The 27,860-nt window shown below is 58.9% G+C and overlaps 3 protein-coding genes across 6 annotated transcripts; all 3 read left to right on the top strand.

Moving 5' to 3' along the window:
• The first annotated feature begins 2,183 nt into the window (after window positions 1-2,183).
• On the top strand, window positions 2,184-7,721 carry LOC115344691 (histone H4 transcription factor). The gene is made up of 9 exons (XM_030022460.2): window positions 2,184-2,660; window positions 2,891-3,117; window positions 3,327-3,438; window positions 3,942-4,094; window positions 4,698-4,775; window positions 4,869-4,989; window positions 5,105-5,243; window positions 5,542-5,666; window positions 6,380-7,721. The coding sequence occupies exons 1-9, from the start codon at window positions 2,498-2,500 to the stop codon at window positions 6,900-6,902; spliced, it is 1,641 nt and encodes a 546-aa protein (XP_029878320.1). The 5' UTR covers window positions 2,184-2,497; the 3' UTR covers window positions 6,903-7,721.
• A 1,389-nt stretch (window positions 7,722-9,110) lies between these two features.
• LOC115344692 (complement receptor type 1-like) lies at window positions 9,111-11,633 on the top strand. 3 transcript variants are annotated; one of them, XM_030022462.2, is made up of 5 exons: window positions 9,111-9,301; window positions 9,644-9,809; window positions 10,108-10,275; window positions 10,445-10,648; window positions 10,775-11,633. In XM_030022462.2, exons 1-5 carry the CDS (start codon window positions 9,122-9,124, stop codon window positions 10,786-10,788), a joined length of 732 nt encoding a protein of 243 aa, XP_029878322.1. In that variant the 5' UTR covers window positions 9,111-9,121; the 3' UTR covers window positions 10,789-11,633. The 3 variants fall into 3 exon arrangements, with proteins under 3 accessions (XP_029878322.1, XP_029878323.1, XP_029878324.1); XM_030022463.1 differs by having other exon boundaries at window positions 9,183-9,301; window positions 9,675-9,809; XM_030022464.1 differs by lacking the exon at window positions 9,644-9,809 and having other exon boundaries at window positions 9,188-9,301.
• A 1,639-nt stretch (window positions 11,634-13,272) lies between these two features.
• Window positions 13,273-27,550, top strand: ABCG4 (ATP binding cassette subfamily G member 4). 2 transcript variants are annotated; one of them, XM_030022458.2, is made up of 15 exons: window positions 13,273-13,490; window positions 15,214-15,451; window positions 17,947-18,064; window positions 18,148-18,280; window positions 18,541-18,591; window positions 18,777-18,922; window positions 19,241-19,364; window positions 19,612-19,726; window positions 19,976-20,115; window positions 20,440-20,538; window positions 20,735-20,903; window positions 21,473-21,573; window positions 21,769-21,927; window positions 22,096-22,214; window positions 22,326-27,550. In XM_030022458.2, exons 2-15 carry the CDS (start codon window positions 15,223-15,225, stop codon window positions 22,549-22,551), a joined length of 1,929 nt encoding a protein of 642 aa, XP_029878318.1. In that variant the 5' UTR covers window positions 13,273-13,490; window positions 15,214-15,222; the 3' UTR covers window positions 22,552-27,550. The 2 variants fall into 2 exon arrangements, with proteins under 2 accessions (XP_029878318.1, XP_029878319.1); XM_030022459.2 differs by having other exon boundaries at window positions 13,376-13,490; window positions 15,219-15,451.
• The last annotated feature ends 310 nt before the right edge of the window (window positions 27,551-27,860 follow it).

Below are 27,860 nucleotides of genomic sequence, written 5' to 3' on the forward strand. Positions count from 1 at the left end.
GCAAACTCACATGCTCCTGTGCGGGAGGCCAGGGTTTGGCTTTCCGTTATCAAGCGAGGGGTCCTCTTTCTGAAGGTCTGAGGTTAGTCCCCAGTGAGGTGCCAGGAGGGGGAACAGCAGCCAGGAAAGGACCTGTTCTTACACTGCTGCTGGGCTCAGGTTAAAGGGACTTTTGGCCAGGCCTGCTATAGCCATTCCTCTGTTCCCAGCCTCCAAATGGTAGCAAGTCTGATTCTGAACCAAAAAATATCTGAACCAAAAAACAGAGTTAAGCCTTTAAATTCTTCTTTAAACATCATAGCTTATATCCTGGTTCTGAAACATATCTGCATTTGCTGCAAGAGAGCCGTTTTCCCTGCAACATGGCTAGCACAGCCTATCAATACAGTGAGGGCAGGCTGTGGTGAGGCAGATGATTTCTGGAGTGCTTTGTGTACAAGCAGCATGGGCTGGTGCACAGCATTGCTGTGCTCATCTTACATGACCAGGACAAGACTGGCGCCAATACATTCCTTATAATTAAATATTTCTTCTCTTGTGGAGTCTGCTGCCAGCTTGCGGGTCTATTAGGTAAGATCTGTCCCTCTTTGTAATTCCATGTGCTTTCCCCAGCATTGGCCTGGAGATGAATTTGGCCTGTCATGTGAACTGCCTTCCTGGGGAAGGTTATTGTTTTTTTAAGTGTAATTATTCCTTTCCTTCAGAAGAAAAATAAAATACAAAGAGCAGCAGCTGGCAAAGGCTGCATCTGCTCATGCCATAGAGGCAAGTGGGGAATGCAGAGCTGAAATAACATCCTGAATAATTCCCAATATTCTTAACTTGCAGAACGAGTCGGGTATTCTGCCTGCTCAGACACAGAGCTCAGGACCAAGAGGACATCACACGATCAAGCCAACGGAAGACTCAAGCTCCTGTGTACAGAGTCTTTCACTGTGTATATATGCCCTCTTATATAAGACAAGTCTTATTTTGGCCTGTCCATTCTTGGCCACCCCCTCCTGCTACCCACAGGTGTCTTGGATTTGGTTGACAGGTAATAGAATGGGCAGAAAGCACCAGGTGGGTTGGGGAAGCGTGGGCAGAAGAGGGCTGTCTTTGCTTTGTCAGCAATAGGCTTAGTTTGCCACCTGCCTCCTGGCAGGCTTCCCAGATAGTTTTGTCCGCTGTGCCAGATATTTATATACTTTGGTTAGGATATACAAGTTAAATCCCAGCCCCATTCAAGCTAATAGCTTTGCACTGCCTAGCCAGTCCAGGTGTTTTCTGTACTGGTTACAAAATAATTACATTGAAAACAAGAGGTCCTGCAGAAAACAAATAAACAGAGATAAAATAGAAACTCAGCCAGCCTTCTTTTAGATGAGATCCATCTCCTACCTTACATTTTCATTTGAAAAAGCATCATACTCAGATTTTCTATATAATTTAGTGAATTTGGGCATGCACTTTCCATTCACGTTGGAGGAGAGACCCGGCGTGTATGACAGGAGTTATAGAAGCAATTGTGTATTGGCAAGGCACGCTTTGTGGCACATTTTATACAATCCCATTTGGGTTTAGCATGGCATTTACCTGCGCCAAAGCAAACTTTCTGAGAATTGCGTCTCCATTTTGTGTTACAAAAGTCTGGAACAGCAGATGTCATAGTCAATGTATATTTGTTTAATCCAAGCTGTCATTTCAATCTGTCCTCTCGTTACCGAGTAAAGAGAGTATGTTGCATTATCTCGCAGCAGGAACTGCAGTACTGAGGGGTTTTGTATTCGGCACTTGGCCGGGGTGCCCAGCTGCATGGATTTCGACTGCAGTCTTTGCACTGTGAGGACTCTCTTGTTTAGGCACGGAATGATTCTGGAGGCACCTGAAATTAACTTACGTGGCCTGTGCCGGTCTTCGCGCTCCACCACCGCAAAGCAGGACCCGTGCCAAATCTTAAAATAACGAAAGCGGCCCCGGCTTCCCAAAACCAAACGCCAGTCGGTCCCGCGGCTGTCTGCAAGGGTTTGGGCTCGGGGCTCAGCCCCAAACGACCCGGGAACCTTTGTGAACCGGCGCCGCTTCCCGGCGGGCCCGCTCGGCCGCTGCACGCCCGCCGCCGGCTCCTCCGCGGGGATTGGTCGGCGGTTTGGCGGGGGGCGGCTGCTATTGGGCGGGCGGGCGGTCGCGGTCCGTTGGGCTCCGGCGCCCCCCGGCGGGGCAGGGGCGGACGGAGGGTGAGTGGGGCGGTCTCCCGCGCCCCCCTCTGCCCCCCCCCCCCCGCCCCGGGCTTCCCGGTTCCCCCTCCGCCGCCGGGTCGGTGCCTCTGGGCGTCTGCCCGCCGCGGTAGCTCAGCCCCGACTCCGGCCGCTGCTGCGGGAGCGCGGGGCCGCCCCTGCCCTCGCCGAGGCCTGCCGGACACAGCGCCCGGGCCGGTTTCGGGCAGCGGGGTGACGGCGACGGTGAGGGGGAACCCTCGGCGTCTCCGCTCTGCCCTTCGGGGCCGGCGGCCCCGGCCATGCCGCCCCCCAAGGCCGGCGGTAAGGGGGCCTTGGTGCTGCAGTGTGAGTGGGAGGCGTGCACCTACGTGGCCTCGAAGATGGAGGAGTTTTGCGAGCATGTGGCCCAGCACCTGCAGCAGCACCTTCCCGGGGAACACCGGGATGAGATGGACCCTCTCGGTAAGCAGCTGGCAGCTTCGACCTGCTGCGGCTCGCGAGCCCGCCCTCTCCTCTGAGATATTTCGTTGTGCGAGAATCTTCCTCTCCCGGAGGAGAGCAGTGCTGCCTGTTGCAGGACTGGAATCTCGTGAAAAAAGCTGTGGTGTTTCTCTGTTTGCGGGAACCTGAGCTTTACTTGGAGAGTTTCCGTCAGACCATTATGGCCTGTATATCTCCTGTTTGTGTTGCAGAGGAATACACGTGTTTGTGGCAGGAATGCGGTTTCTGTTCCCCAGAGAGCTCAGCTGACCTCATTCGCCACGTCTATTTCCACTGCTACCACACCAAGCTGAAGCAGTGGGGGCTGCAGGCCCTGCAGAGCCAGACAGATGTGAGCCATTGCCAGCTGGACTTCCAGAGCCGCAATATCATCCCTGAGATCCAGGAGAACTTTCTGTGTCTGTGGGAGTACTGTGAGGTGAGAACAGGGGACGCAGTTTCACTTTCTTATGGGTTATCTGTGACGTGGCAGCCGAGGGAAGGAGAGCTGCTTTTGTTCTGCAGCTCGCCTGCATGCCTGCCTGTTGGCTGTGTTTGTACCTGTGTGAAAGTGCCTGTTGTGCTCTGGCTGAGGCCAGCTCGTGCTGATCTCTTCACCCTGTTCTGCCTGTTCTTGCTCCCCAACAGAGATCATTTGATAATCCCGAGTGGTTCTATCGGCATGTGGAGGATCACAGCTTCTGTTCAGAGTACAAGGCATCAGGGAAGGAGAACCACGTGGTCCTCTGTGGTTGGAAAGGTTAGTGGGTGCATGTTAGTGGGGGCCTCTCTAGAGTGCTTTGCACGGGGCTGAATTGCAAACGTTGTACGGGAGAACTCTGCGCTCCTTGGCAGGGTTCCAGAGAGCCTCTTGAACTTCAAAAATATGTGTGCATGGTCGTAGCAGTGAAATGTTTCTGTAGAATCTCCTTCAGGGGATCCAGCTGAGTGCTTGATATTGAACTTTTCATTTATATTTAATTAGTACCTAGAAGAAAAGACTCCAGTTCATTTTTTTTCCCAATAATTTCTCTCTCCTGTGTTTGTGCAGTTGCCGTAGCTGCTTGTGGTGGAGGGGCGGGGGGCCACACCAGTTGTACATTAGCGATCTCATCCTGCTATGACCTTGCTTTGTGGGCTTTTTGGAGCAGGGAGTTGATCCTTGTTAGCCAAAACACAAGCAAGAAGCCTGCCTTTCAGTCAGTTTGTGGATCGTGGCCCATGTGCAAAGGATCTTGATGGCATTCTGTTGTTTCTGTTTAGACTGTGATTGCACCTTCAAGGGACGCTGCAAACTGCGGGAGCACTTACGCAGCCACACGCAGGAGAAGGTGGTGGCCTGTCCTACCTGTGGGGGGATGTTCGCCAACAACACCAAGTTCTTCGACCACATCCGCCGTCAGACTGCACTGGACCGTAAGCTCCTGCGGGTGGGGAAGGAGTGGTTTGTGAGCGGTCTTCTGACTGGGCCATTTGGTTTGCTAGAGCTGCCTGTTCTCTGCAAGCAAAAGTCATGGGTGTGCTTGGAAACGGTCTGGCTGCTTTGACGACTGGGAGCTCAGACACTGATGAATCTCTGAGAAGTGTCTTCTTGCAGAGGCAGGAGGTTTGGAGGCTGACAAGGCTGCACAGGTCTCACACTGCTGCAGCCAGAGCTTTCCTCCTGCAGGGACCCAGGACTGAAGTCAAACGCAGCAGCTGGGCACTTGCAGCAGCACTGGGATTTGCTTGCTGAGTTCCCTTGTGCTGTGCTGGTGATGCGTGTGTGATGGTTGCTCCCCAGTTCCTGCACTGGCAGCCCAAGGAGGCTGTGCGAAGGGGAGACAGATTGGTCTTTGCAAGTGGTTTTTTTTGTTTGCTTTGTTTGGCTTTGTAGTCAGTGTCTGCTGTGTCTGCCTGGAGAGAAGGGTTCCCAGCTCTCTGTAACTACCTCTTTTTCCCTCTTTTTGTGCTGTTGTCTCTGCTTTGATCTCTTTTCTCACCGCCCCCTCCCTTTTCTCCCTGGCCTTCGTGCTGCAGAGCAGAGGTTTCAGTGTTCTCACTGCTCCAAGAGGTTTGCCACAGAGAGGCTGCTCCGTGACCATATGAGGAACCATGGTGAGTAAAGGCCTCTTCTCCCAGCTGAGGCTCTGAAGAGTGTGTGCTTTCCCCTGCTTTGTGGTAATGTTTTCCACTCATTGTTTTGCACAGTGAACCATTACAAGTGCCCTCTGTGTGACATGACCTGCCCGCTGCCCTCCTCCCTGCGCAATCACATTCGTTTTCGGCACAGCGAGGAGCGGCCGTTCAAGTGTGACTACTGTGACTACAGGTGAGGACCAGGGCTTTCCGTCTTCCCAGACTGCTGACGGGGAAGCACCCAGAGGCACGCGTGTGTGTGCATGCTACACAGTGTTCAGCCTTGTTCCCTTATAATTTCCTTTTAGCTGCAAGAATCTCATTGACTTGAGGAAACATCTGGACACGCACAGCAAAGAGCCAGCCTATCGCTGCGAGTTTGAGGCTTGCAGCTTCACTGCACGTTCCCTCTGCTCCATCAAACTGCACTACCGGAAAGTCCATGAGGTGGGAAGGGAGCAGAGGGCTATTCTGCTGTGTACTCTCTCCCAATGAGGCTGAGAACTGCTAAGTGCAACATGCTGTACAGAAGCATGAGGAAAAAAGCTAAAGTCATGTCAAGTGCCCCAGGCTGACCAGGGCTGTAGGAATGTGAGGTCAGGTTGCATTCCTCTCTTAACTGCTGCAATGATATGTCATGTCAGTCTTCTCAGAGAACCTGATTCCTCCTTCCATGCACATGCATGGGTACCAGGCCCTCTGATCAGGCTCATGGGGTATTCACATCGCTCTCTCTGCCCTTCAGGGTGACTCAGAGCCCCGGTACAAGTGCCATGTCTGTGACAAGTGCTTCACACGTGGAAACAACCTCACTGTCCACCTCAGGAAGAAACACCAGTTCAAATGGCCCTCGGGACATCCTCGCTTCAGGTACTGCCCATCCTTAGCTCCTCACTATCTCCTCTCTAGCGCAAGAGAGCGCTGGAGCTGCATCCTGTGTCTTGCTGGAGCAGACACCTGGCAGCGCTTGGGTTCTGATGTTTGCCTGTAATGTGCTCAAGACCCATTTCCCAGTGGCTGGGAGACACTGGGCAGCAAGCATTCGGTGGGATCTGGCACAGTGACAGAGCAGTGCTGGGTGGCAGCTCCAGCAGTGGGTCTGAGATTAGGGGCAAGATTAGCAGCGGTGCCATCACAGCTGCATCTGGTGGGACATTTCTGAGCTTGGCAGGGGCCAGGTCCAGGTGTCCCACTCCAGGAAAAGCTGCTGTAGATCAATCTCTTGACAGATGCCTCTGCTGCATTTTCTTTAGGAAACTCCAGAGGGTTTCCAGAGCCTAAAAGCTGGGAGGGGAAGAGGATGGACTTCAAATGCTCCCAGCGAAACAGAGTGGTGGAAGGAGATGGGGTTGGGAGGTGATAGAAGCCTGGCAGAAGGCTCAGAAGCTGCCACATGGATGTGCTTTTAGGGATAGGGGTTGAAGAGTTTTTATCTTACTTGCCCGGTATCATCTATGTAGCACTGGGCATTGAAACCTAGAATATAGTGCCCCTTCCTTGGCTGCTGCTTCAGGCTACTACCTGTCTCTTGGGAAGGGGCTGTAGTGTGACTGGCTCCATCACCCATGCCTATCTTTGCTCAGGTACAAGGAGCATGAGGATGGCTACATGAGGCTGCAGCTGGTGCGTTACGAGAGCGTGGAGCTGACAGAGCAGCTACTGAAGGACAGAGAGAAGCAAGGGGAGGCACTGGATGGCTCAACTGAGTGTGTGGTGCTGTCTGAGGGTGAGGGCAACCTGCAGGGCATCATTCTGGAGGCCCCGGCAGAGGCTCCCCTGGTGGAGAACAGTATTGCTGAGCTGCAAGTGGCCCCACTGCGCCTGGCCCCTTGCTCTGCTGACAACCCTGAGCCAGCACGGCCGAGTGCCTTCCTGGGAGCAGCGCTGTCATCCGAGCAAGAACCTGGCACCCTCGCCAACCCCATCATCCGTGTGGTGAACCGGACCAATGAGCACGGAGAGAGTGAGACTGTGTATTACGTCACGGCCAGCACATCCTCAGAGGAGCAGGTGTCAGCACCCGGCGGGCTGGCTATGGAGCTGGAGGAGAATGTCATGGACCGTCTGCAGAAGACGGCTGAGGAGCTGGGCATCCAGATTGTGTGAGGTGCTCACCTGCCTCTCTGCATGAGGAAAACTTGGGCATCTGTGGGATGTGCCAGTGGGGGAGGTTGGGAAGGGCTTGCGGGAGAGGGCTGGGCTTGTCTTCACCTATCTGCAGCTGGCTAAATTCCCCTTCTGCTGCCCCAGCCTTTCTGGCTGCCGGTTCTGGTCAGCATGGGGAGAGGGGAAGGACAGGTCTCTCTCAGTTGTGGGTCAAGTGATCTGAGCTGGAGAGAGCTGTCTGTCTCCTCCTTTGGGGGATTAGGGACTAGCAAGCCTCTCCCACCCTTCCAGGAGGGTTGGCCTTTGCCTGACACAGGCCTTCCCCTCTGGGTCACTCACTGGTGGTATGGTCCCTGCTGCTGTGCAGCTAAGATGTCAGCCTTTGCTGAGCCTGGTCCTCAGCTAGGATCTCCCCAGGCAGGATGATGTGCTGAGCAGACACTGCAGCTGAAGCCTCTTCCCTGGAGAGATGTGTAGCCCTTAGCAGGCCTGTTCTCCCCCATCCATACTTTGTTCTCCAAGGGACGGCTCTGCTGCTGCCTTCATCAGCAGTTCCCTGCACATCATCTTTCCTAGGTCATTCAGCTGGTGCTGTTGGTGGTCTTTGCACCACTGATCCCCTTACAGTGCACTGATCTCTGGTGGGAGAGCGTGGAGGTGCTGTCGCTTGCAGGCTACTGCTCCCTGCAGTGCTGAGGGATTGGGAGCTTCTTACTGCTTTTGTCCTTCCCTGGGTTTCCTCCCCACATTGGGGTTTGGGCTTCTGGTTGGGCAAAGTGTACTTTGGCAAGACAAATAAAAGTCAGACTGCCAGGCCAACCAGTGTCTGATGTCTGTTTCAGCCCCGTCCCTGCCAGCTGTGGCATGTTGTGGTGATAGAATGAGACCGAGTTGCCTAGAGCCTGGAGTGTGGGAGGTGGGCGCTGAAGAGCTGCCAGGATCTCTGGACACGTCCTATGTGTTGCCACTTGGTGCAGCTGGCGACTGCCTTGCAAAGCGTGTTGTTCCACGTCCCCAGAGGTGGCACTGGAAGGCCAGGTTTAACTCTGGCACTCTTGCTCCCTGCTGTTCTGATGCGGGCTTGATTTTTGCTGCCTCCTTCAGGGTGTGAATGTCAGCTGCCTGCAATGTCATTGTTTGAATATAGAGAGTAGCTTGGGCTTGTGAGCAGAGCCAACTTGCCCTTTGTGGAGTGATTTGGATGAGAACAATGTGAGGCTGGTGTCACTGAGGTGAACTCGGGCCCTCACTGCCCTGTGTGTGGAGGTGGTGTGCTCAGCTGGAGTCAGGGAGGCACCCTGCTGATCTCCTCAGCTGGACGCTGACTTCTTCCCATCTCCTTTTTCAAGCAGTTCAGCAAAAGCTGTTGGAATTCCAGGTTAATGGAGGAAATCACTTTATACTAAACCCTTGGCCATCTGCTCACTTTCTAATTACACTGTGGGTGTGATTCGTGGCTGTGCCCTTGGGATGGGGCGATGAGAGCAGCCGCTCAGGCCTGCACCCTGGGTGAGGGGCAGCATGCTCTGCAGTTGCCATACTCAGGGGCTGGGTAAGGAGCAGGGATGAAGTGGGCAGAGCTGCCCACTGCAGGCTGTGTGGGAAGGTTTCCTGGGGCTGGATCTATGCGTGAAGGGCAGTGCACACCTCTGCACTCCAATACTGCTCTCTCCAGGGGTGTGCATGCAGAGTGCCTCCCATGGGCCAGTGAAATGGAGCTAGGGCCGCGTGATGGGCACCTTGTTCTCGGGGTGAGGCAAGATGGGAGGCAGCTGGCTGTCCCAGCAGCCCTGAAGCATGCACTGCAGGAGGATGCTGCTAGCTCTGGGGAGAGCATCCCTGGGCTGCCAGCATGCGATGTGGCCGGGCCTTGCCCAGCCTTCCCTGCCCTTGCTCCCTGGTACTTGGCAGAGCTGGGCCAAGGATACTTTCGAGAGAAGGGCCTCCAGCCAGGTTTGCATTCGCAGCACTTCCAGCTTGGCCCCCTTTCCAACACATGGGCCTTGGGGCTCTGCTGCCAAAGCCATGGCTGTGCCTGCATTATCTTGGACTATGGTGCTCCTGCACAACGTAAGTGCGAGGTGTTGGGAGTGCAGGTGAGGCTGTGGTGACTGGGAGGAGTTGTCCCTTTAAACACTGGGTCCAGGGAGGGTAATCTGCCAGAGATTATCTGCTGGGGAGAGGATTGGCATTAAAGGGAATGTCTCCTCCCTTCTCCCATGTCCTACAGCATCCCCTGGCCTGTGTGTATGGAAACCAAGTTCACTTTCTCCTGGGCAAGCAGAGAGGGGGCCTTTGATTCGAGGGGCAAGGGGAGGAGGGCAGAGTGTGCACTATGGGACTGGGCCTCCTCTTCCTCACCGTGCTGGCCATGCTGGTCTCCTGCGAGGACCCAGAAGGTAACAGGGTGTTTGGGGGAAGAGGGGCTTACAGGGTGCCCCCAGAGCTGATGGCACCAGGAGGAAGAGGGGCTTACAGGGTGCCCCAGAGCACCTGGCTGGACCGGTCTTCCCCAGCCGGGAGCAAGACCTTTGTCACATCCCTGTGCTGAGGCTTGGCACAGGGGAAGCGGGAGCTGGTTTGCAGGAGAGCTGGGGGCCGCTAGCAGATGCACGCCTCACCACAGCAGGCGTCCGGGGGGTGGGCCAAGATGAGCCTTCGCTGGGCTGGTACCACCTCCCGGTGGGTTTCTGCGGGCTGGGCAGCTGGCAGGAAGGATGGTCCTCGACTCCCTGTCCCAGCCCAGCTCTGCCTTGCTCCCTGTGGTCCCAGGAGACCTGGATACTTACTGGTCTGGCACAGCACCCATCTGCGTGGGGGGCTGCAAGGGGAAGCACAAGGAGCTGAAGAGGAGCCAGTGCGGGAACGGCAGCTGCTGCTGGCTGGGCTACAAGTCCTTCTGCCGAGGTACAGCCAGAGGACGGAGACCGGGGGGGACCCTGGGGAAGGCTGCAGGGCTTGGCACAGCCAGCCTCGGGAGGGCAGGTTTTGTGCCATGCACACGTGTGTGGAGTCTCTCCAGCAGCCCAGTCCTCGGGCCACAAGGGGACGCAGCTTGGGGCACCCACAGATCCCACCCAGCACCCTGGTCCTCGCCCAGGACCTGCAACCTTGTCTGGGTGCATCCCCTTGGGCTGCCTTTCTGCCAAGCAGGCAGCACAGGCTGCTAGTCCTGCAATGCCCATGGGAACCTCCCTGTCCCCAGTGAACTGTGGGCGACCCGAAGCGGACTTCAACTCGGTGGTGTATGGCAACGACTGGTGGGTCGGTTCAGTGGTGCGGTACAGCTGCCGGCCTGGATTCCTGCTGCTGGGGGACCCGGCCAGTGCCTGCCAGTCCAATGGACGCTGGACCCCCAAGCCCACCTGCCTCCGTGAGTACCACTGGGCATCACACTGAGCCTGACGGCGCACACTGTCTGCATGGGGAGCAGGTGGGAGGGCTACAGGCATGTCTCCAATTCCTCTTTTACCCCAGCCCTCTGAGGGAGGGCTGTAGGGCTGGTGGGCACCCTGTGACATGCTCTGGCCCTGCTCTTGCAGGGATCTGCCTGCGAGGTCGGATCGAGATCAGTGAGCGGGACATTACCGGGAGGTGCTCTTCGTCTTGCAGCACCCAGGCCCACCTGGGGGCCTTCCTCAACCGTGGCTGCATCAAGATCTCAGCCTGTGTCACCAAGTACTCAGGCTGGGCCCGCTGGTTCCTGCGCTGCGACATCTGTGAGTGCGACTGCCACGTCCCATGCGGTAAGTCCTGGTAGCGGCTGCCCACCTTTGGTAAGCACCTGTCTCACTGTTTTGTGGGAAGAGCTGGCAGTGAGAGCTGGGGACTGCCAAACAGCACAAAATCTGCTGCTCTTGCTCTCCTTACAGCTTCCTCTGGGTAGAGCTGGGCCGTCTGGGGCTGTGGCTGCTGGCCCCACGCCAAGGGAGGCTTCCACCCCGGATGTCTGCTTCCCTTCGCCATGTGTCTCCATTGCTGCGCTCCTTCCATAAGCTCCGTCTGTCCCAAGGCTTTCATCTGAGAGGAGAGGAGATGTTTTGGACTCACTGTCTTTCAGGGCTGCCTCCCTGCCTGGCCCCATCCCTTGAGTCTCCAGCGGCAGGAGATGCTCTGTGAGCAGCAGGCACTGGAGAGCTGCACGTGTTTCCTGTAGCTCGGCTTGGGATCATTGGTGTCTTGGCCTCCATTTGCCTGGCTGCTTCCTAGGGGAGGTTCATATCCCCTTTTAGGGGGGAGGTAGCATGTATGCCTGTGCCTGTTGCAGGAGTATCTATCCCATCTGTGCTGCAGGTTGTGATTTCTCGCTGCCAGATATTTCCTGCACATGGGCCAGGCCCTGGGCTGAGAGGTAGATCTGCCCTCTGGGCTTGCTGCAGCTGTCAGGCAGAGTGTAACCCTGTGCTATGCCACCTCTCTTCTCAGGAGTGGGTTTCTGACCACGCTCCTTTCCCTAAACTATTTGTTCTCCCCACTGGCCCTTCACTTCTCACTGGAGCAATGCTCAGTGGGCTGCACTCATGCTGATGGTGGTACCTGGCTCCAGCCAGGAACAGCCCTGTGCTCCCTGGGGACCGCCGTGGCTCCCTCTGAAGCAGCAATGGAAAAGCTAAAATTTTTATTTGCCCAGGGAAGGGGAAGGTCGTCTGGAGCACATGTGATGGGATTGCCAGGGGATCTGGAGGACCAGCAGCACCACCATGGGTAATTAAAAATATGTTTACAGGAAATCACACAGGTTTTCCAGTCATGCAAAGAAATTCTGCTGCCTGCTCTGCCCTGGAGCCTCGGGCTTAGGTGACAGAGCCAGGACAGGCTCCCTCTGCCACTGATACTGCCCTGAACATCTGAGCCACCATGGGGACACAGCCATGGTCAAGGCCACTGTAGGAAGGCTCTAGCTGGGGACCAGATGGATGCTGAATGTGCCCATGGCACTGGCCACCAAGCCTTTCTGGGCACTGGACTCCCATCCCTGCTGGCCTTCCACCTTGAAATGACTAGAGTGGGATGCTGCAGCAGCTGCTGGTTTCTGTATGGCCACCAGCTTGGTCTCAGGAGCTCCTGACCCAGCCTCGAGCAGTTGAGAAGGAAGGGGCTTTAGCATCAAGGGGGTTCACTCCCAGGCCCTGCTTGTGCCCACCTGCAGGGAAGCAGGGCTGTTTTGCACTGCGCAGAGGGGGCCTGGGCTGAGACCTGCTAACAGTGAGTGCCCTGGGAATGGGAGCCAGCGTGCTGAACGCAGAGCAAACTGGATATGTCCAGCGTGCCTTTCGCTCCATGAGGAGATGACTTAGGACCTCCAGGTGGAGCTTGGCTCGATGGCTACCTCCTTGTGCCCTCTCCCTGCCCAGCCTGTGGGCTGCCCTGCCCCACAGTCTCCACCGAGGAGCCAAATCACTGCCCAAGGCTGGCTGTGGGAGGGGAAAGCTTTCCTTGGCTCAACAGATGGTTTTTTAATTAATACTCTTGTTAGTGCCACTCATTTCCATATGTCTTTCACGTTTAAGTGCTGTGGTGGGTGAGAGGTGTGAGTAACAGCGAGGATGGAGCCAGGCGCGGTGCTGCAGAGGGTGGAGGTGCAGGGGGATGGCAGGTCCCGTGTGATGAGCCGCAGAAGGGGAGCGTGTGCTGGGGGTAAAGCCCTGCGGGGGGCACCCTCCTATCAAGGCCCTTTGCAGCCAGGTGTAACCCCACCAGCCCCGGTTCTCAGTGCCTGGTGTGGGCTTCCCTGGCAGTGCTCTGCTTTGCAGCCCCGGTTTCACCCAGCTTGTGCCCCCATTGGGGTGGCTACACGGTGGTGCGGCCCCTGTCCCAGGTCAGTGCAGGGCTGAGCGGGGGCAGAAGCATTCCGGGCAGGAGCGTTGGGCTCACGGGGTTTTGGGCTGAAGTGGCAACGGAAGGAGCTGCTGTGGGTTCTGCCTCGTATGTGATCGGGAGCAGGCAGCTGGGAGGGGTGCTGGGGGCGGGGGGGAAGTTGTGTGGACACAGGGCTGGCAAACCCCAGGCTTGTGCGCTGGGGATGCTCAGGGCCTTCTGGCTTACGGGGAGAGGAAATAGGGCCGGTCCCTTTAAGAAGATTTTTCGCTGCCTTGCAGTGCTGCCTGCCTGGGCAGCCCATCCTGTCGCCCCGACAGGCAGCAGCAGCAGCAGCAGCGGGGACAAAGCTGGCGGAGAGGGGCACGGCCGAGCAGCCGGGCTCCCCGGGGGGCTGCTAGCCACCGCTGGGCTGGGGTCAGAGAGCCCCCCTCCCGCCCTGCCCGCCCACCGCCCAGCCCAGCCCAGCCCTGCGGAGGGATGGCGAGGAGACCCCGGCTGGGGACCCGCGGGGACAGCGCCTAGCCTGGGTCCCGGCGCTGAGCACCGGCGGGCTGCCGCCGAGCCGCTCCCTGCCCGGCCGGGGCGCCCGGTGCCGTCCTTCCCCCCCCACCTCCAGCCCCCGCCGCGGGCATCGCCCCTTTGTCTGCGGAGGAGGGAGAGGCGGAGGGCGCTGCGGCGGAGGTACGGCCGGGCGCTGGGCGCGGAGCGGCGGCGGGGACGCAGCCGCTGCCGGCGGGGAGAGGAGCCGCCGCGCCCGTAGCCTGCCAGGTGAGCCTGCGGGGAGAGCCTGCGGGCACCCCTTCCCCGGAGGAGCCCCCCTCCCCGCTCCCCTGGCCGGGTGGGGGGGCTGGGGGCGCTCGGCGGCGGCCGGGGATGGAGGGGGGCCGGCGGGGAGCCGGGATGAAGGAAGAGCGAGCATCCTCGGCAAAGCTGCCTTCCCCACCCCTCGCCTCGGGGACGGGCTAAGCCGCGGAGAGCGGCTTGCGGGATTTAGCGCTCCTTGGAAGGCCCAGCCGAAGGAGTCAAGGTGAGCCCGAGGGCGGTCTCTGCCCGGTGCCCCCCTGAGCCCCCCGTTGCCGCCGGCCCGCACCCCGGGGCTGCGTGTCACGGCGGAGCCGCTGCGCCAAGCGCGTCCCAGAGCTCGCGGCTGCTGAGAGGGGAACCTGAGCGCTGGGATCCCGCAGCCCTCGTTCCCATCTCTTCTTCCCTGGGGCTGGGGCTGGGGCTGGGGCTGGGGCTGGCTTTCTTCCAGCCCTGAAAGGCATCTGTCTGCAACGGGGAGAGGGCTGGGAAGATCTCGGCGCAGCTCCTCGCGAGGCCGGCTTCCCCTTTCAGGGGATTGTGTGTGTTCATTGCAGCTGTAGTGAGGAGCCGCCTGCAGCCTGCGCCTCAGCAAAATGTAGGTTAGCGAAGCATTAGGACCCCAGCCTTGGAGACGACGTGGGTGCTGGGCCCAGCCTGCTCAGGCACAGCTCAGGCTCCTTTTGCTGGTGCTGTGGGGATCCCCAACCCCCTCCCAGTCTTTGGTGATGCAGTGGGACCTGTGCTCCCCACCCTGCTTGGCTTAACATCACCCCCAGCACCGCAGAGAGTCCTCAAGCCAAGCAGAGATGTGAGGAGTGCTGCAGCCGGCTGTGGGGAGGACTGCAGGCAGAAGATGCTCCTGCCCAGCAGGAGAGCATTCGGGCAGGTGTGTGTATTAGCATCATGCAATAGCCCCAGTTAAGTACTGGCCTAGTCTCTGAGGCTGTGCTGGTAAGAGCCGGAAAGGTGTAACGAGCCAAGGGAGGCAGAGAAGGACTGGCACTAGCAGGGCCCCCTCCCTGTTCTATACAGTCTGTCCCAGCAAGTCCATGGGGACCCTGGGTGCTAGCTGGGCGTCTAATCTAGCCAGGACTCCTCTGCCCCAGGAGCCTGGGTGAGGCATGGCATGCTTTGTCCAAGCAACTGGCTGGAGCAGTCTGCTTGCTTGGGACCCCATACCTGTGTCCCCAGAGCCCTAGCCAGGCCAGGCAGGGGTAGTTCCTGCTGAGCCCTTGGGGACATCCAGGCACAGCTGGGTGTCCCCTGTTGAGGGCAGAACATCAGCTCTCCCGCCTCCCATCCTGCACCCACCGTGGCAGACAGGAGCAAGGCAGGGAGCCCAGCAGCAGTGAGGCTGGGGGAGCTCAACAGCGGGCCAGCTCTGCTGTCAGAGCTGGACCCAGCTGCAGGAGGTGCATGAATCATTGACTGTGGAGCTGATCAGCGGCTCCTTGCTGTGAGCCCCTCGATGCAGGCTTGGCTGCCCTGGCCAGGTCCATCCTTCCATCCAGCTGTGGGTGCCAGACCACAGCTGGGCAGCATATCACAGGATGGAGGGGGGCAGTGGGGCCTGGAGCCAGCAGGAAAGGGTGTGAGAGGACTTGCTATGGGCTGGTCCCTGGCCCCTGCGTTTTCTGGCCCTGAGAGAAGGGCCCACTGTGAGTCGATCCCTGTGTGTTTCCCACAGAGCAGCAGGATGGCAGAGAAGGGAATGGATCCTGCATGTGTCTCCATTGCCCTGGAGGACACGGTGTGCCACGCCAGCCCCCCAGATGCCCCCCTCCTCACCACCCACTTGAAGAAGGTGGAGAACCACATCACAGAGGCCCAGAGGTTTTCCCACCTCCCGAAGCGCTCGGCTGTCAACATCGAGTTCATTGACCTGTCCTACTCTGTTCGTGAAGGCTCCTGGTGGAGGAAGAGAGGTAGGAGCTGCTGGCTGCAGAAGGGCATAGGAGGGGACGTGCGGAGCTATCACACCCCTCTCCCATTCTGTATGCCTCGATCTCACCCAGGTCCTCAGCATCTGCCTCTGTGCTGGATTCATCGCTTCTCTGCCAATTCCTGCTCCAGGCAGCCCCAGCCTCTGCAAGCACAGAGTGCCTCGGCTCTCTGCCTGCCAGCAGGAGCTTGCCTCAGTGCATGGCAGCAGGGCTGCACACAGGGAGCCACAGTGGGAGATGTTGGAGCTGCTCGCCCTGCTGTCCCCTGCAGCAGTAGGGCCTGGCTGGGTGGTCGGGCTGTCTGGCCCCATGGTCTGTCTGAGTGCCGGGTGCTGTCTGCAGCCATGCTGTGGCTGGCTGTCCTTGCTGGGCACCCATGGGTGGAGGGCAGGCTCGTGTCCCACAGCAGTTGCTGCACGCCTCTGCTGTGTAACGCCAGAGGAAAGCAGATCACGTCCTAGGGAAGCCTTTGGCCAGGGCTATGTGGGGGACATGGGGCAGATTTCCTGGTTCAGGGGCAGCCAGGATGGATGAGTTTACCCAGCACTGTTGTTTGGGGTATGACGGCTGTGTGTGATGTGCTGACAGCAGGAGACCCCAAGGGGTGCCCCAGCCCAGAGCCTGGCAAGGAGAATATGCGTGGTTTGCAGGGGATTTCCTCTCCAGTGGCTCCCTGTGCAGCTGAGGCCACGGTCCCCTTTCCTGTGTGCAGCTCTGGCCAAGAGCTCAGGGAGGGGAGAGGGGAGGCAGATGGCAGATGGTGGGTGGTAGTCTGCTTTAATTAGCTCTCTCGGTTAATGGGATGCCAGTCAGGCAGCCCCATGAGATGGAGGGGGAGCTGATCTGCAGAAGCTGAAGGCAGGCAGAGATGAGTGGGGGCCTGGGGTGAGCAGACCAAGGGCGCAGGGCTGCTCAGCGGGGTGCCCTGCCAGCCAGGAGTGCCGGATGAGGCCTCTGACCCTGTCCCCAGCCAGGCTCTGCGGCTAGGGAAACTGAGGCACTGAAAGACAGCGGAACCAGCCCTGACATCCCCCAGGATGAGGTCTGCCTGTTTGCCCGGGATGCTGAGGAAGCATCCCAGGAGGAGCCGTGGCACAACTGTGGGTTCCCCAGGGCAGAGTGTGCGGTAGCTTGCCAGTGGGCCAGTGCCCCGCAGGGAGGGAGGGGGAAAGGCTTGGGCAGCTGGACTGGGATAGGAGCATGCCAAGGGGTGCTGGGATCGCGGGGTGGCGGTGGGAGGGACTCTCCTCTCCCCCAGGCCAGGCACAGGTGGATGAGCTGGCTGGGAGCTCCTGGTGCCTCTGGCCACAGCCCGCAGGATCCGGCTGGGCTGCCCCGCTCTGCTGAAGCAGGAGGTTACTGGCAGTCAATGAACGCGAGTAACCGCTGCGCAAGCTGCAGTGGCGCCGACGTGAGCAGCATGCACGGTGCCGGAGCCGAGTGCACGGTGCCGGCATGCGCCACAGGGGCTGCTGGGCATGCTTGCTCTGCTGTCATCATGCACAGCCCTCTGCCCTCCCCTCCCGGCCCTCGCTGCCCCTCTGCCAGCGGGGCCCGCTCCTGGATGCAGGGCTCCTGACTCTGAGGGGTGAAGAGGGAGCTTGTGGTGCCGGACGCTGGACCCCCTGTCCTGGGGATGGACAAACCGGAGGGGCTGCCCCCCTAGTGTGGTACTAGGACCGTGAGCTGGTCTGGCCCTGAGTGTCACCCCAGCCTGTGGGCAGGCAATGGATGCGTTGCTCTCGCCCGACATCAGCTGCCACCGTGGGGTGCAGGGGGGGGCGCGTATTTCCAGTAGGCAGATGCTCAGACTTGGTCCGTGGTTCAGCATGGTCCTAGCACCCTGTATACCCTTGCTGTCTTGCCACGGCTGTGTTTTGGGGGCAGCTCCTGAGAGCCCGAGGCTGTGCCTGTTCCCTACTCCCGACACATCGTGTTCCTTCTGCCAGAAAATGCTAATCGGCTGCGTTTAAAGCAGAGATAATTCCAGGTCTGATTAGCAGTGGCTGCTGCCGGGTGTCACAGCATGAATGTCAATGAAGGCAACAGCTATCCAGCGGTCTTGGGGACTCTGCCTGCCCCATGCTACCCTGCTTCTTGCTGCCCCTCTCCATCGGCCCTAGGGACTAGGATCTGGCAACATGACCAGGACCAATGTCACAGCCTGGTAATCTTCCTCAGCAGCTACGTGCCCTGACCCAGGACTTCTCTGATCTTTGCCGTGATCCAGGGCATGTGCCTCTTTGGCACTGGAAACCGGTGGGGTCAGCCAAGGACCAGGGTCAGGGATCATGGTGGAAAGGACAGGTGCTGTGGCTATAGCCCTGGGGATGCTGATGGAGACAGACTCCAGGCACACGCAGCCCCTGGCACAGCACATGGAGGTCCTGAGGTTCCCCCAGGTGCTAGGATGGCATCACAGTCCCTGTAGCGCTGCTGCTCTGGAAAGCCGAACCTGTGCTGCTCTGTCCCTCCAGGGTACAAGACTCTCCTCAAATGCCTGTCCGGGAAGTTCTGCCAGCGGGAGCTCATTGGGATCATGGGGCCCTCGGGTGCCGGGAAGTCCACACTCATGAACATCTTGGCTGGCTACAGGTGAGGCTGGGGGGAAGCCAGGGGATCTGGGGGTGCAGGGCTGGGGGTCCTGTGCTACATTCCCCCATGCCGCTTTCCCACAGGGAGACCGGCATGAAGGGCCAGATCCTGGTGAACGGCCGGCCGCGGGACCTGCGTACCTTCCGCAAGATGTCCTGCTACATCATGCAGGATGACATGCTCCTGCCACACCTCACTGTGCTGGAGGCTATGATGGTGAGCGATTCAGGAGCCAGGCAGCCTGCTGGGCTCTGTGGGGCATCCTGTGGACTGCGTCCTTGGGCACTGAGCCCACACTGACATCAGGCATTTCCAAGGGCTCTAGGACACGGGAACAAAATCCTGCTGTTCTTGCTCCCTTCATCCTGAGCCACTGCTCCCCGCCCTCGGTCGGGCAGGAATGGGGCCCATGGTGCAGCTGATTCTGTTCCCTACACCTAACAGTTGTGTCTCCCTGCCCATCCTCTCCCTTGCAGGTCTCTGCTAACCTGAAGCTGAGTGAGAAGCAGGAGGTGAAGAAGGAGCTAGTAAGTGCAGAGGAAGGTGGGCCCAGGCCCCCTCATCTCTCCCCAAGATGGGGCCAATAGGGAAGGGAGGGCCCTGAGGGGACCAGAGGATGCTGAGGGGCTCCCAGCGATGGAGGTCTGAAGGGAGGTGGCAGGGATGGGGTGAGAGTCCACGGGAGCCCATGGTGAATGAGGCTGTCTCACAGGTGAACGAGATCCTGACGGCTCTGGGGCTGCTGGAGTGCTCCTACACCCGCACCATCTCGCTGTCAGGGGGCCAGCGCAAGCGCCTGGCCATCGCCCTGGAGCTGGTGAACAATCCTCCAGTCATGTTCTTCGATGAGCCCACGAGGTGAGGCCACAGGGTCCACGGCTCCCCAGCGCTGCCTGCACTGCTGGGGGACACCGGGGTACCCGGCACCCTCTGGAGCACAGCAGGGCTGCAAGACCTGAGGGTGGGATGTGACTGTGCCCACCAGGGCTCCAAGAAGGCTGGGGCATGGCATGGCAGGGGCTGCAAAGGGATGCTCTTCTCCATCGATCTGAGAGGAGGGTGCCCACAAGGGGAGGCAAGTGGGGGCATCTTTAGGATGTACTTCTCCCCCCTCTCAACTCTTGCCTTCTCTCTCTGCTGTCTCTTTCTCCTCCACCCCATCCTGCGTGGCTACAGTGGTCTGGACAGTGCCTCCTGCTTCCAGGTGGTTTCCCTGATGCGATCCCTGGCTCAGGGTGGGCGCACCATCATCTGCACCATCCACCAGCCCAGCGCCAAGCTCTTTGAGATGTTCGACAAGGTTTGGGCTGGGCTAGGACACAGGATTCTTCAGGGGTGCGGGGTCCCTCTGGCCTCAAGACCCAGCAAAGAGGCCACGGGAGGGATGGGCTGCAGGCATTAGACCTGGGGCTTGTGTGGTCCACAGCCCTGATGGCCGGGGTCTGGAAAGGGTGCCCTGTGTCACCCTAGGACAGGGAGGTGGGTAGGAGCGGGTGACAGTGCTCCTGGCTGCTCTGCACCTGCCGTATCCTAGCTTTTTCTTGCAGCTGTACATCCTGAGCCAGGGCCAGTGCATCTTCAAAGGCGTCGTGACCAACCTCATCCCCTACCTGAAGGGTCTTGGTCTCCACTGCCCCACGTACCACAACCCTGCTGACTTCAGTGAGTGCCTCTGCCCCACCTGGGGCTGTGGTGGGGAGCTGAGGGTGGCAAGGTCCAAACCCAGTGCCCAAGCCCTAAGGGCTACCTGGTGTTCCTCTGGATTTCCCAGGGAGAGGGGCTGCCGTGTGGTACATCATCATAGGGTGGGAGTTGTGCTGGGTTCCCATGGGGTCATGGTCTGGGCAGGCCAAGCAAAGTGATGGCAAGGGTGGGCTCAGCACCTCTCAGGGGTCCTGTCCTCCTCCACAGTTATCGAGGTGGCCTCAGGAGAGTACGGGGACCTCAACCCTGTCCTGTTCCGCGCCGTCCAGAATGGCATGTGCACCATGGCTGAGAAGAAGAGCAGTCCCGACAAGGCAGATCCGTCATGCCCAGCACACTGTGTGACGGTGAGTGGGGATGAGAAGAGCTTCCTGCGGTGGCAGGGAGCGGCAGGTAACAGGGTGCCCACGCAGTGACACATCAGTCCTCCCTGCCCCACAGTGCATGGATATCTTGTGATGCCTAGAGCCCCTTGGACACGGTGGGGAGCATGGAGGTGTTCAGCCAGCCTCCGCTTGTCTTGAGCAACAGCTCTGTGCTTGCAGCTGGCAGTGCCTGTTCTCACCAGGGGTGCTCGCAAGGGGCACCCTGGGAGCATTTGGGTGCCTTCCTAGTAGGGAGACATGTTGTGAACTTGACCCATGTCCCCTGACTTGCCATTGGTCTTGCAGGACGTGGACCACATCGAGAGCCACACGTTTGCCACCAGCACTTCAACTCAGTTCTGCATCCTCTTCAAGAGAACCTTTATCTGCATCCTAAGGGACACGGTGAGGGCAGGGGAGGCTGCGCCAGGGCTGAGGGGATGGGGCCTGTCGGTCACTGGAGGCAGGCAGAGACAGGAGTTGAATGGGGGCTGGAGTGGAGCTCACCCTTGAGGAGCAGGCAGTCTGTCTTCTGCTCTCCTGGGATGCTCAAGGGATGAGGCCCTGCCTCGCTGAGCTACTGTACCCTCTCTGCCTGCAGGTGCTGACCCACCTGCGGTTCATGTCCCACATCTGCATCGGGGTGCTGATTGGGCTGCTCTACCTGCACATTGGCAACGACGCGGGCAAAGTCTTCAACAACACTGGCTTTCTCTTCTTCTCTATGCTATTCCTCATGTTTGCTGCGCTGATGCCCACCATCCTCACCTGTAAGGAGCTCCTTCCCCCAACACCCATTCACTGCTCCCAACCCTTGGGGCAGAGAGGTGTGCTCCATCTGTGTGGGAGTGTGTCTGCTGGGCGGTGTATGGTGGAGCCAGACAAATTGGACAAAAGGGGGAAATAAAAGAGGAAAGGAAAAAAGTTGAAACAAAGAAGAGGGGGAAAATTCTGTTTGGGTGTATTGCAGTTTTACCCTTTATTTAATGTTTGGCTATAATGTACTTGCTGGCACAAAGCAGAATGCTGGAGTTTTTTATTGCTGAGAAAATGTCTGTAAAGCTGCATTTTCAGCTGCTTCACCTCTTTCACTTCCTCAAAAAGTTTGCCTAAAAGCCCCCAGCCAAGCTGACTTTTCTATGCAGAAAGTTCCCACATTGGTCACTGACTCTTTTCCCCGGTGAAGATTGGAGCACCCGCTCATGGAACAGGCAGGAGGCTGCCTGGTGCTCTGTGCCAGGGCCGTATCACATCTGCCTGCACCAGGGCAGGTGGGAGTGGGGGCTGGAGCAGCCCAGGCCAGGGCACTGCTGGCTGCTAACTCCTTGTTTCCATGCAGTCCCCCAGGAGATGTCTGTATTCCTGCGAGAGCACTTGAACTACTGGTACAGCCTGAAAGCCTATTATCTGGCAAAGACCATGGCAGATGTGCCCTTCCAGGTGAGCTTTTGGCTGGACTAAAGTGTGGCCCCGATGCTGATGTGCCTTCCTTGGCACAGCCAACTGCCTGGCTGCCCCAATAGCCTGGGCTGGCCTTGGAGGGGTCCCTGCGGCCCTCCATCCCCCAGGGAGTGTCTGAGGGGTGAGGATGGCCATGGGTCCAGCAGAGCCGTCTCTTTGCTTGGCCCTCTCCAGGTGATCTGTCCCATCGCATACTGCAGCATCGTGTACTGGATGACGGGCCAGCCACCTGAAGCCACGCGCTTCCTCCTCTTCTCTGCCTTGGCCACCGCCACGGCTCTCGTGGCCCAGTCCCTCGGGCTTCTCATCGGAGCTGCTTCCACTTCCCTGCAGGTCAGATGGGGGCCCATCTTTGCCTGTTATGTGGAGATGGGAGTAGAGTCGCAGGAGTTGCCACGACAAGGAGGGGTGGAAGGAAGTGTTGCCCATAGGCAGGCGTGAGTGTCACAGGCGGTGCACCTGTGGACAGGGACATGACACCCAGTTGCCTCTGCTCCCCAGGTGGCCACCTTCGTGGGACCCGTCACTGCCATCCCCGTCCTGCTCTTCTCGGGCTTCTTCGTCAGCTTCAAGACCATCCCCACCTACCTGCAGTGGAGCTCTTACGTCTCCTATGTCAGGTGGGACCCCACACTCTGGTCAAAAGCTCCCTGCCCTGGGCTGCCATGGGCTGGGAAGAGAATGGGGCTGCCTGGGGCACGTGGTGACTCTCATGGTGTGCTCTGCCTTAGGTATGGCTTCGAGGGCGTCATTCTTACCATCTATGCCATGGAGCGTGAGGACCTGGAGTGCCTCGAGGACTTCTGCCCTTTCCAAAAACCCATCAAGATCCTGCAGGAGCTGGACGTGGAGGAAGCCAAGCTCTACCTGGACTTCCTCATCCTGGGCATCTTCTTCGTCATCCTGCGGCTCCTGGCTTACCTGGTCCTCAGGTACAAAGTCAAATCAGAGAGATAAAGGGGCCATGGGGCCCCAGTGGCGTTCCCGGGCCTGGCCTGCTGTGAGAGACGTTCTGCAGATGGACACAGTGCTCCTAGCAGGTCACGGACCGCGGCGGAAGCGTTGGTAGGTGCCAGCCAGGTCTGGCTCAGTCGAGAAGGGTTTTGAGACATCTCGGAACTGTTTTAACCTTTCCACACACTCTTCATTGCAAAAGTTTTGTACAGCCCTGGCATGTGCCACCCTCTCCCCCAGGACTACCGAACCCCACGGCGCTTGGGTCCCCTCTTGCCCCTGCACGGCACTGGCCTTCTCCGCCAAACACATTGGGACACCAGGGACAGTCCTGCGGAGGCGGCTGTCTGCCAAGCAAGGAGAGGAGCTGGCTGCTCCAGGCAGGAGGGGTTCGGTGCCCTGGTGCTGCCTGAGCCTGGGGCTGAAGCCGGGAGGAGACACCTGCAGAGCATGGATCGGTAGTGCAGCACAGAGCCCCGTTGCTCCCCCTGGCCAGCAGCATGTGTGTCAGTGCTAAGAAGAGCCCAAAGATGCAATAGGCCAAGTTGCACAAGGCTTTAGTGTTTCCTGTTGCCATAGCCACAGAAATCGCTGCATCCCCTTTTTCTTTCTGCACAAATCCTCCCTCTTTTTTTTTTTCCTTTTTTCTTTTCTTCCTTTTTTTATAAACCCCACTGCTTCCCAGTCTGTATGGAGGGGAAAGGGAGCCAGCAGGCAGAGAAAGACTTGGGGCTCTGTCTCAGACTTCTGCTCAGATGCCATCTGATGGCAGATGGGATCTTCAAACCTGGGGATGTAACAGGTTCTGTGGGAATCGGACAGTATTCTCAGACCCTGGGGAGTCTCACGTTCAGTCCCTGTTGTCTTTGGGGTCTGAGCCAAGAGGATAAAATCAACCAACATGGAGGGAAGTGACTGGTTCCTTCAAGTGCTGCATGGAGCAGGGAGGATTTAGGTTCCCACACCCTGCCAGTACCAGGCGGCTGAAAGCTGGAGCCTCTACTGCAGGAGAAGAGCTGGCCCCGAGCCCTTCCCTTGCACCATCTCACTTCTCACCCCTCTTCCCCTGGCACAACTGTGGCTGTCTCAGCAGAACAGGGAGGACGAGCCCTTGCTCGGCACCGGCTGTGCAAGGAGGGGCTGCCGGCCCCAGGGATGCCTGGCCTCATCACAGTGCAAACCTCCCAGGGTAACACTGTGCAGAAGGCGGTCCCAGCAGTGCCAGAACTGGAAAGCAGGTGAGATCTCGGAGCGGTTTGTTTGCATTGGGTGACCCTGACACTGGGAAGGGCTTTGCACTTTGTGACTGGTATCAGAAAAAGGTCCCTTTTGGCAAGTGTCTCTGGTGGCTCCTCCAAAGTCACCTGCCTTCACACCCCTTGCGGAGGGAAGGCATTTTGACACCTCGCTGGCTCTCCAAAGGAACAGAGCTGAGACCAGAGCTGGCGGGGCTTCTGCACATGCTGCTGTGCTGGGAACACAGCATGCTGCTTAGCTACATAGCACAGGCCTGTCTCTGTGGGTGTGCTGGCATTGGTGTTGCAGGGCTGCACTGGTCACCCACGCACATGGGAACCCACTGCTTTTTAGTGAGCACGGACATGGGGAAGGCAGCTCTGTCCCATCCTGGCATGCCGGGCCCTGGTTCAAGTGCATTCTGTGAGATGCTGCTGCTGGCACTCTGAGCAGCAGGGGATTGCAGGGCAAATGCCAGATATCAGCAAAATCCTTGAGACTGTTCTTTGCTTTTACTGGCTCATGTTGGGACCCCTCTGCACAGCAGGGTCTGGCTGGCGTGCAGGTGGATGGCAGACATGTGGCAGCACTGATGTTGGGAACTCAGCAAGGTTGGGTTTCCCCTGCCTGGACAGCATTGCTGCGAAGAGCTTGTAGCCACGGGGCTCTCCTGCACAGAGAGTCTGGAAACAGGACATGCCCTGATGCCCTTTCCATGCTGAGCGTTGGGGTTTTCCCCAGGGGCTCTTGTCTGATGTACCACTGTCCATCACAAAATTCCCCTCTGCTCTTGGATCTTCCTTCACTGCCAGCCCCATGCCATACTCTGCAATGGAGACGTGCCAGCTTCGGGGGCTGCAGTCTCCTGGGCAAAACGCTGCCAACTGCAGCTGCAGGAGCACGGTCGAGTGGGGAATCGTCCCCACATCTGCTCTGTCACGAGGTGGATGGATGGGCAGGGAGCCAGGGGGATGGTGGAGCTGCGGGCTGTCACCCTTCTCCATCTCACTGTCTGTGGGACTGACGGGACCAATGCCCCACTTCAGTTCTGCTCTTCGGCTGTGGCTAGTTAAGCCTTGCCCAGCAGAGAGTGTGCACTGCGGGGCTGAGGGTTTTCCCCTGGGTGGATACCAAGATGGCGGGAGGTGCCAATGGTGCAGCATTGCACAGCTCCTGCCCGCTCACTGGCAGTGGCGGCTCTCGTGGTGGGTCCTGCTTCCCTCACACCAGAGGCACTGTCGTCCCCAGCACTACGTCCTGCTGCTGTCTGCACCCAGCACACGGTGCCTCCTGGGACACCCCTGTGACGTGGCAGCCAGCGCCACCACCACTCCCAGCAGGACCAGGACGAGACGGACTAGTGATGGCCCATGTGTGAATCAGAGGGGGCTACCAGAAGGTACCCATGACTGCCACTGCCCACGTCCCCCACGTGCAGGGATGCTGCAGCCGAAGCCTTTGCTGGTCGGCCGCTGCTCCTTGCAGAGAAACCCCATGGGACAGGCTGCCTGAGCTCAGTGTGGCTGGAGGGACACTGCCGGGGCAGGTAGCTCCACAGGTGGCTGCTCGGACCAGTCTCTCCGGGATGGGGCAGTTGGCAGCACCCCCAGGATCTCCAGGACAGTTCAGCACAGCCTGGGCCTCCTGCACCAGTGACCGTGCAGGTTGCAGAGTCCCAGCTGACCAGGTACGCGGCCACTGCGGGGCAGAGGGCCAGGGCAAGCCCTGGAGATGGAGGATGGCCGTGTCCCCGAGCTGGGCAAGGGCGGTGGGGAGTGGGATTTATAGGGCAGGTGCCCCTCGTCCTCATGGCCAGGGTAGCAGGAGGCCCGAGGCACCCTGGAGAAGGGCACCAGCACTCCCAGCAGAGCTGGCAAGTGAATGTGTTGGTATGAAGGGACCGTGATAAGTGAGGGATCTGGGCAGCCCATGGCACAGAGGGCCTGGGTCTGGCAGACCCTGCCCCGGGCAAAGTCACCCTTGGTGGTGCCCAAGGGCAAATGGTGCCTGAGGAGTGAACTGAGCCAAGGTGCCGGAACAGGGCCATCCGCTGCCCCTTCCCTCTCAGCGAGGACAATCCCAGAGGTGGTGGAAGGCACAGAGAAATGCAAAGGGACCGAGCACATTTGCACTGAGCCCCGCAGACTGGCATGGCTGGGTTGAGCACTCGGGGTTTATTGCCCCGGCACTGCCCAGGTGGCCTCCTGCCCTGCAGGAGCAGGGCGAGAGGGGTTGTCTCTGCCCTCGCACAGCAGAGGGATGGGGTGCAGCTGCCCTGCTCCAGGGGGCCCTTGGTGGAGCAAGACTCAGCTGCTCCAACCCACTGACTAGCGGGCATCTCTCCGGGACAGTCTCATCAGGGCAAGATAGGCACTGAGCCGGGCTGTGGTGGCACCCCTTGGCAATAACATTGGCCATTTTGTGGTGTGGGGCCACGGGTGCCCAGGCTGGGTCTTGCCTTGTCCTGAGTGGGTGGAGAGCACCCGCGTGCTGGGCTGGCTCGCAGCAGCGAGGATGCACTTTATCAGAGCAGGGGAGTGGGGCCGTGGGTGCTTCTGGCTGCAGGAATCCCACCAGGGAACGCGTCTGGATAATCACGAGGAGTGTGATGGAGAAGAGCAGGCTTCTTCCCCCACACCTCCTCTCCCCTCCTGCCCCCTGCCTTCCCTTGCAATGCACTTTGAATGGATGAGGATGTGATTCAAGCTTTGGCTCCAGATCCCTGGGAGCACCGGTTGAACCTCAACCCACCTGAAACTGCTTCAGCCCCTTTGCCTGGCTCCTCCAGACCACAGGCTCGGTTGTATGAGGTACTGCCTCTCCCTCATGTGTGCTGTGAATGCAGGCAGGCAGGCAGGGGTGTGGCCTCTCACTTCCACGCATGTCCAGGCCACCTTTGTCACACGCACAAGAAAAGCAAATGCATCATCACCCAGCTGGTGCTAGGGTTTGCTGGAGGGCAGACCGGGCTAGAACAGGGAGGGAATGCGGCTTCTCCTAGGGTTTCACCCCTCTCTCAAATCAGGCAATAAAACAGTGTTTCCTTCTCACTGTGTGTGGACACCGTTTGTCCTGTCCCTCTGCCACAGGAGCTCCTGGCGCCACAGGCAGCCTACAGCTGCCTGGGATCTCTGCACGTGTCCCTGCCACGCTGGACCCTGTGGTTTTCCAGCCTTCACCGTGTCCACACGTGCAGAGGAGGCTGTACAATGGGGTGCATGTGTGATAGAGGGTGGGGGTGGACCATGCAGAGAGGTGCAGCTGTTGAAACCCATGCTTCCACGTGACCAGAGGTGAGCTGCTTTTTTCCTGGGACCATTTGCCAAAATAAGGTGCAGATAACAGCTCAAAGGAGTCTGCTCACACAGCCGTAGCTCTGCTGTGGTAGCTGTGTGCGGGTGGCATTTGCCCAGGTCCTTCTGCCTTGCTGGGAGGAGGCTGTGAAGCAGGGCCAGGGCACCGCTGCCCACAGCTGCAGCCTGGCAGGAACCAGGCAGGGTGGAGGTGAGCCCCTGGGCTCTGGGGCGAGCACGGGGCTGCTGGAGGAAGGGCTCTGCTGGCTCTCCACGCTGTGCCACACACTCAGGTAAGTGCCCCACAGGGACAGGGTGCCTGGGTCCCAGCTTGCTGCTGGTGCTCGCCAGTGTCCGGAGGGCCCCAGGAGCTGTTGAGCAGGCGGAGATGTTGCAGCTTATTTCAGCCTTTCTGAGATGCCAGCTGTACTTGTTGGATTTCACACATCAATAAAACTTATATTTATAGTGTACTGCCTGGATGCTTCCCCTCCTTGAGCGGCCAGAGGGCATGCATGTGAGGGGAGATGTGCATGCCGGGTACGTCAATGGCTGTCCCTGTGTCAGGGTGTGGAGGTGGGCGCTGGAGGGGCAGCCGGTGGGCAGGTGGCTGCACACATTGCTGGGGACAGGCACTGAGTGTGTACAAAGGCATGCAGGGACATGTGTGTCTGTGTGGGCTATGTGCAGGCCTTTGGGGTGTGAGCATGGACTCCAGGGTTATAGGGGTGTGGACCCTCTGCCGCAGCAGCCCTAGCTCAGCACTGCCTGTGGCTGGCTGGG

Source organism: Aquila chrysaetos, chromosome 8 (assembly GCF_900496995.4).
Source record: "Aquila chrysaetos chrysaetos chromosome 8, bAquChr1.4, whole genome shotgun sequence".
Lineage (NCBI taxonomy): Eukaryota > Metazoa > Chordata > Aves > Accipitriformes > Accipitridae > Aquila > Aquila chrysaetos.

Coding starts and splice junctions, on each gene's coding strand:
- LOC115344691 (XM_030022460.2), top strand. CDS start 2,498: ATGCCGCCCCCCAAGGCCGGCGGTAAGGGGGCCTTGGTGCTGCAGTGT. Junction 4,990..5,104: donor TGTGACTACTGTGACTACAG/GTGAGGACCAGG, acceptor ATTTCCTTTTAG/CTGCAAGAATCTCATTGACT. Junction 5,667..6,379: donor TCGGGACATCCTCGCTTCAG/GTACTGCCCATC, acceptor ATCTTTGCTCAG/GTACAAGGAGCATGAGGATG.
- LOC115344692 (XM_030022462.2), top strand. CDS start 9,122: ATGTCCTACAGCATCCCCTGGCCTGTGTGTATGGAAACCAAGTTCACT. Junction 9,810..10,107: donor CTACAAGTCCTTCTGCCGAG/GTACAGCCAGAG, acceptor CCCTGTCCCCAG/TGAACTGTGGGCGACCCGAA. Junction 10,276..10,444: donor CCCCAAGCCCACCTGCCTCC/GTGAGTACCACT, acceptor CTGCTCTTGCAG/GGATCTGCCTGCGAGGTCGG.
- ABCG4 (XM_030022458.2), top strand. CDS start 15,223: ATGGCAGAGAAGGGAATGGATCCTGCATGTGTCTCCATTGCCCTGGAG. Junction 20,539..20,734: donor TCTGCATCCTAAGGGACACG/GTGAGGGCAGGG, acceptor CTCTGCCTGCAG/GTGCTGACCCACCTGCGGTT. Junction 22,215..22,325: donor TCTTACGTCTCCTATGTCAG/GTGGGACCCCAC, acceptor GCTCTGCCTTAG/GTATGGCTTCGAGGGCGTCA.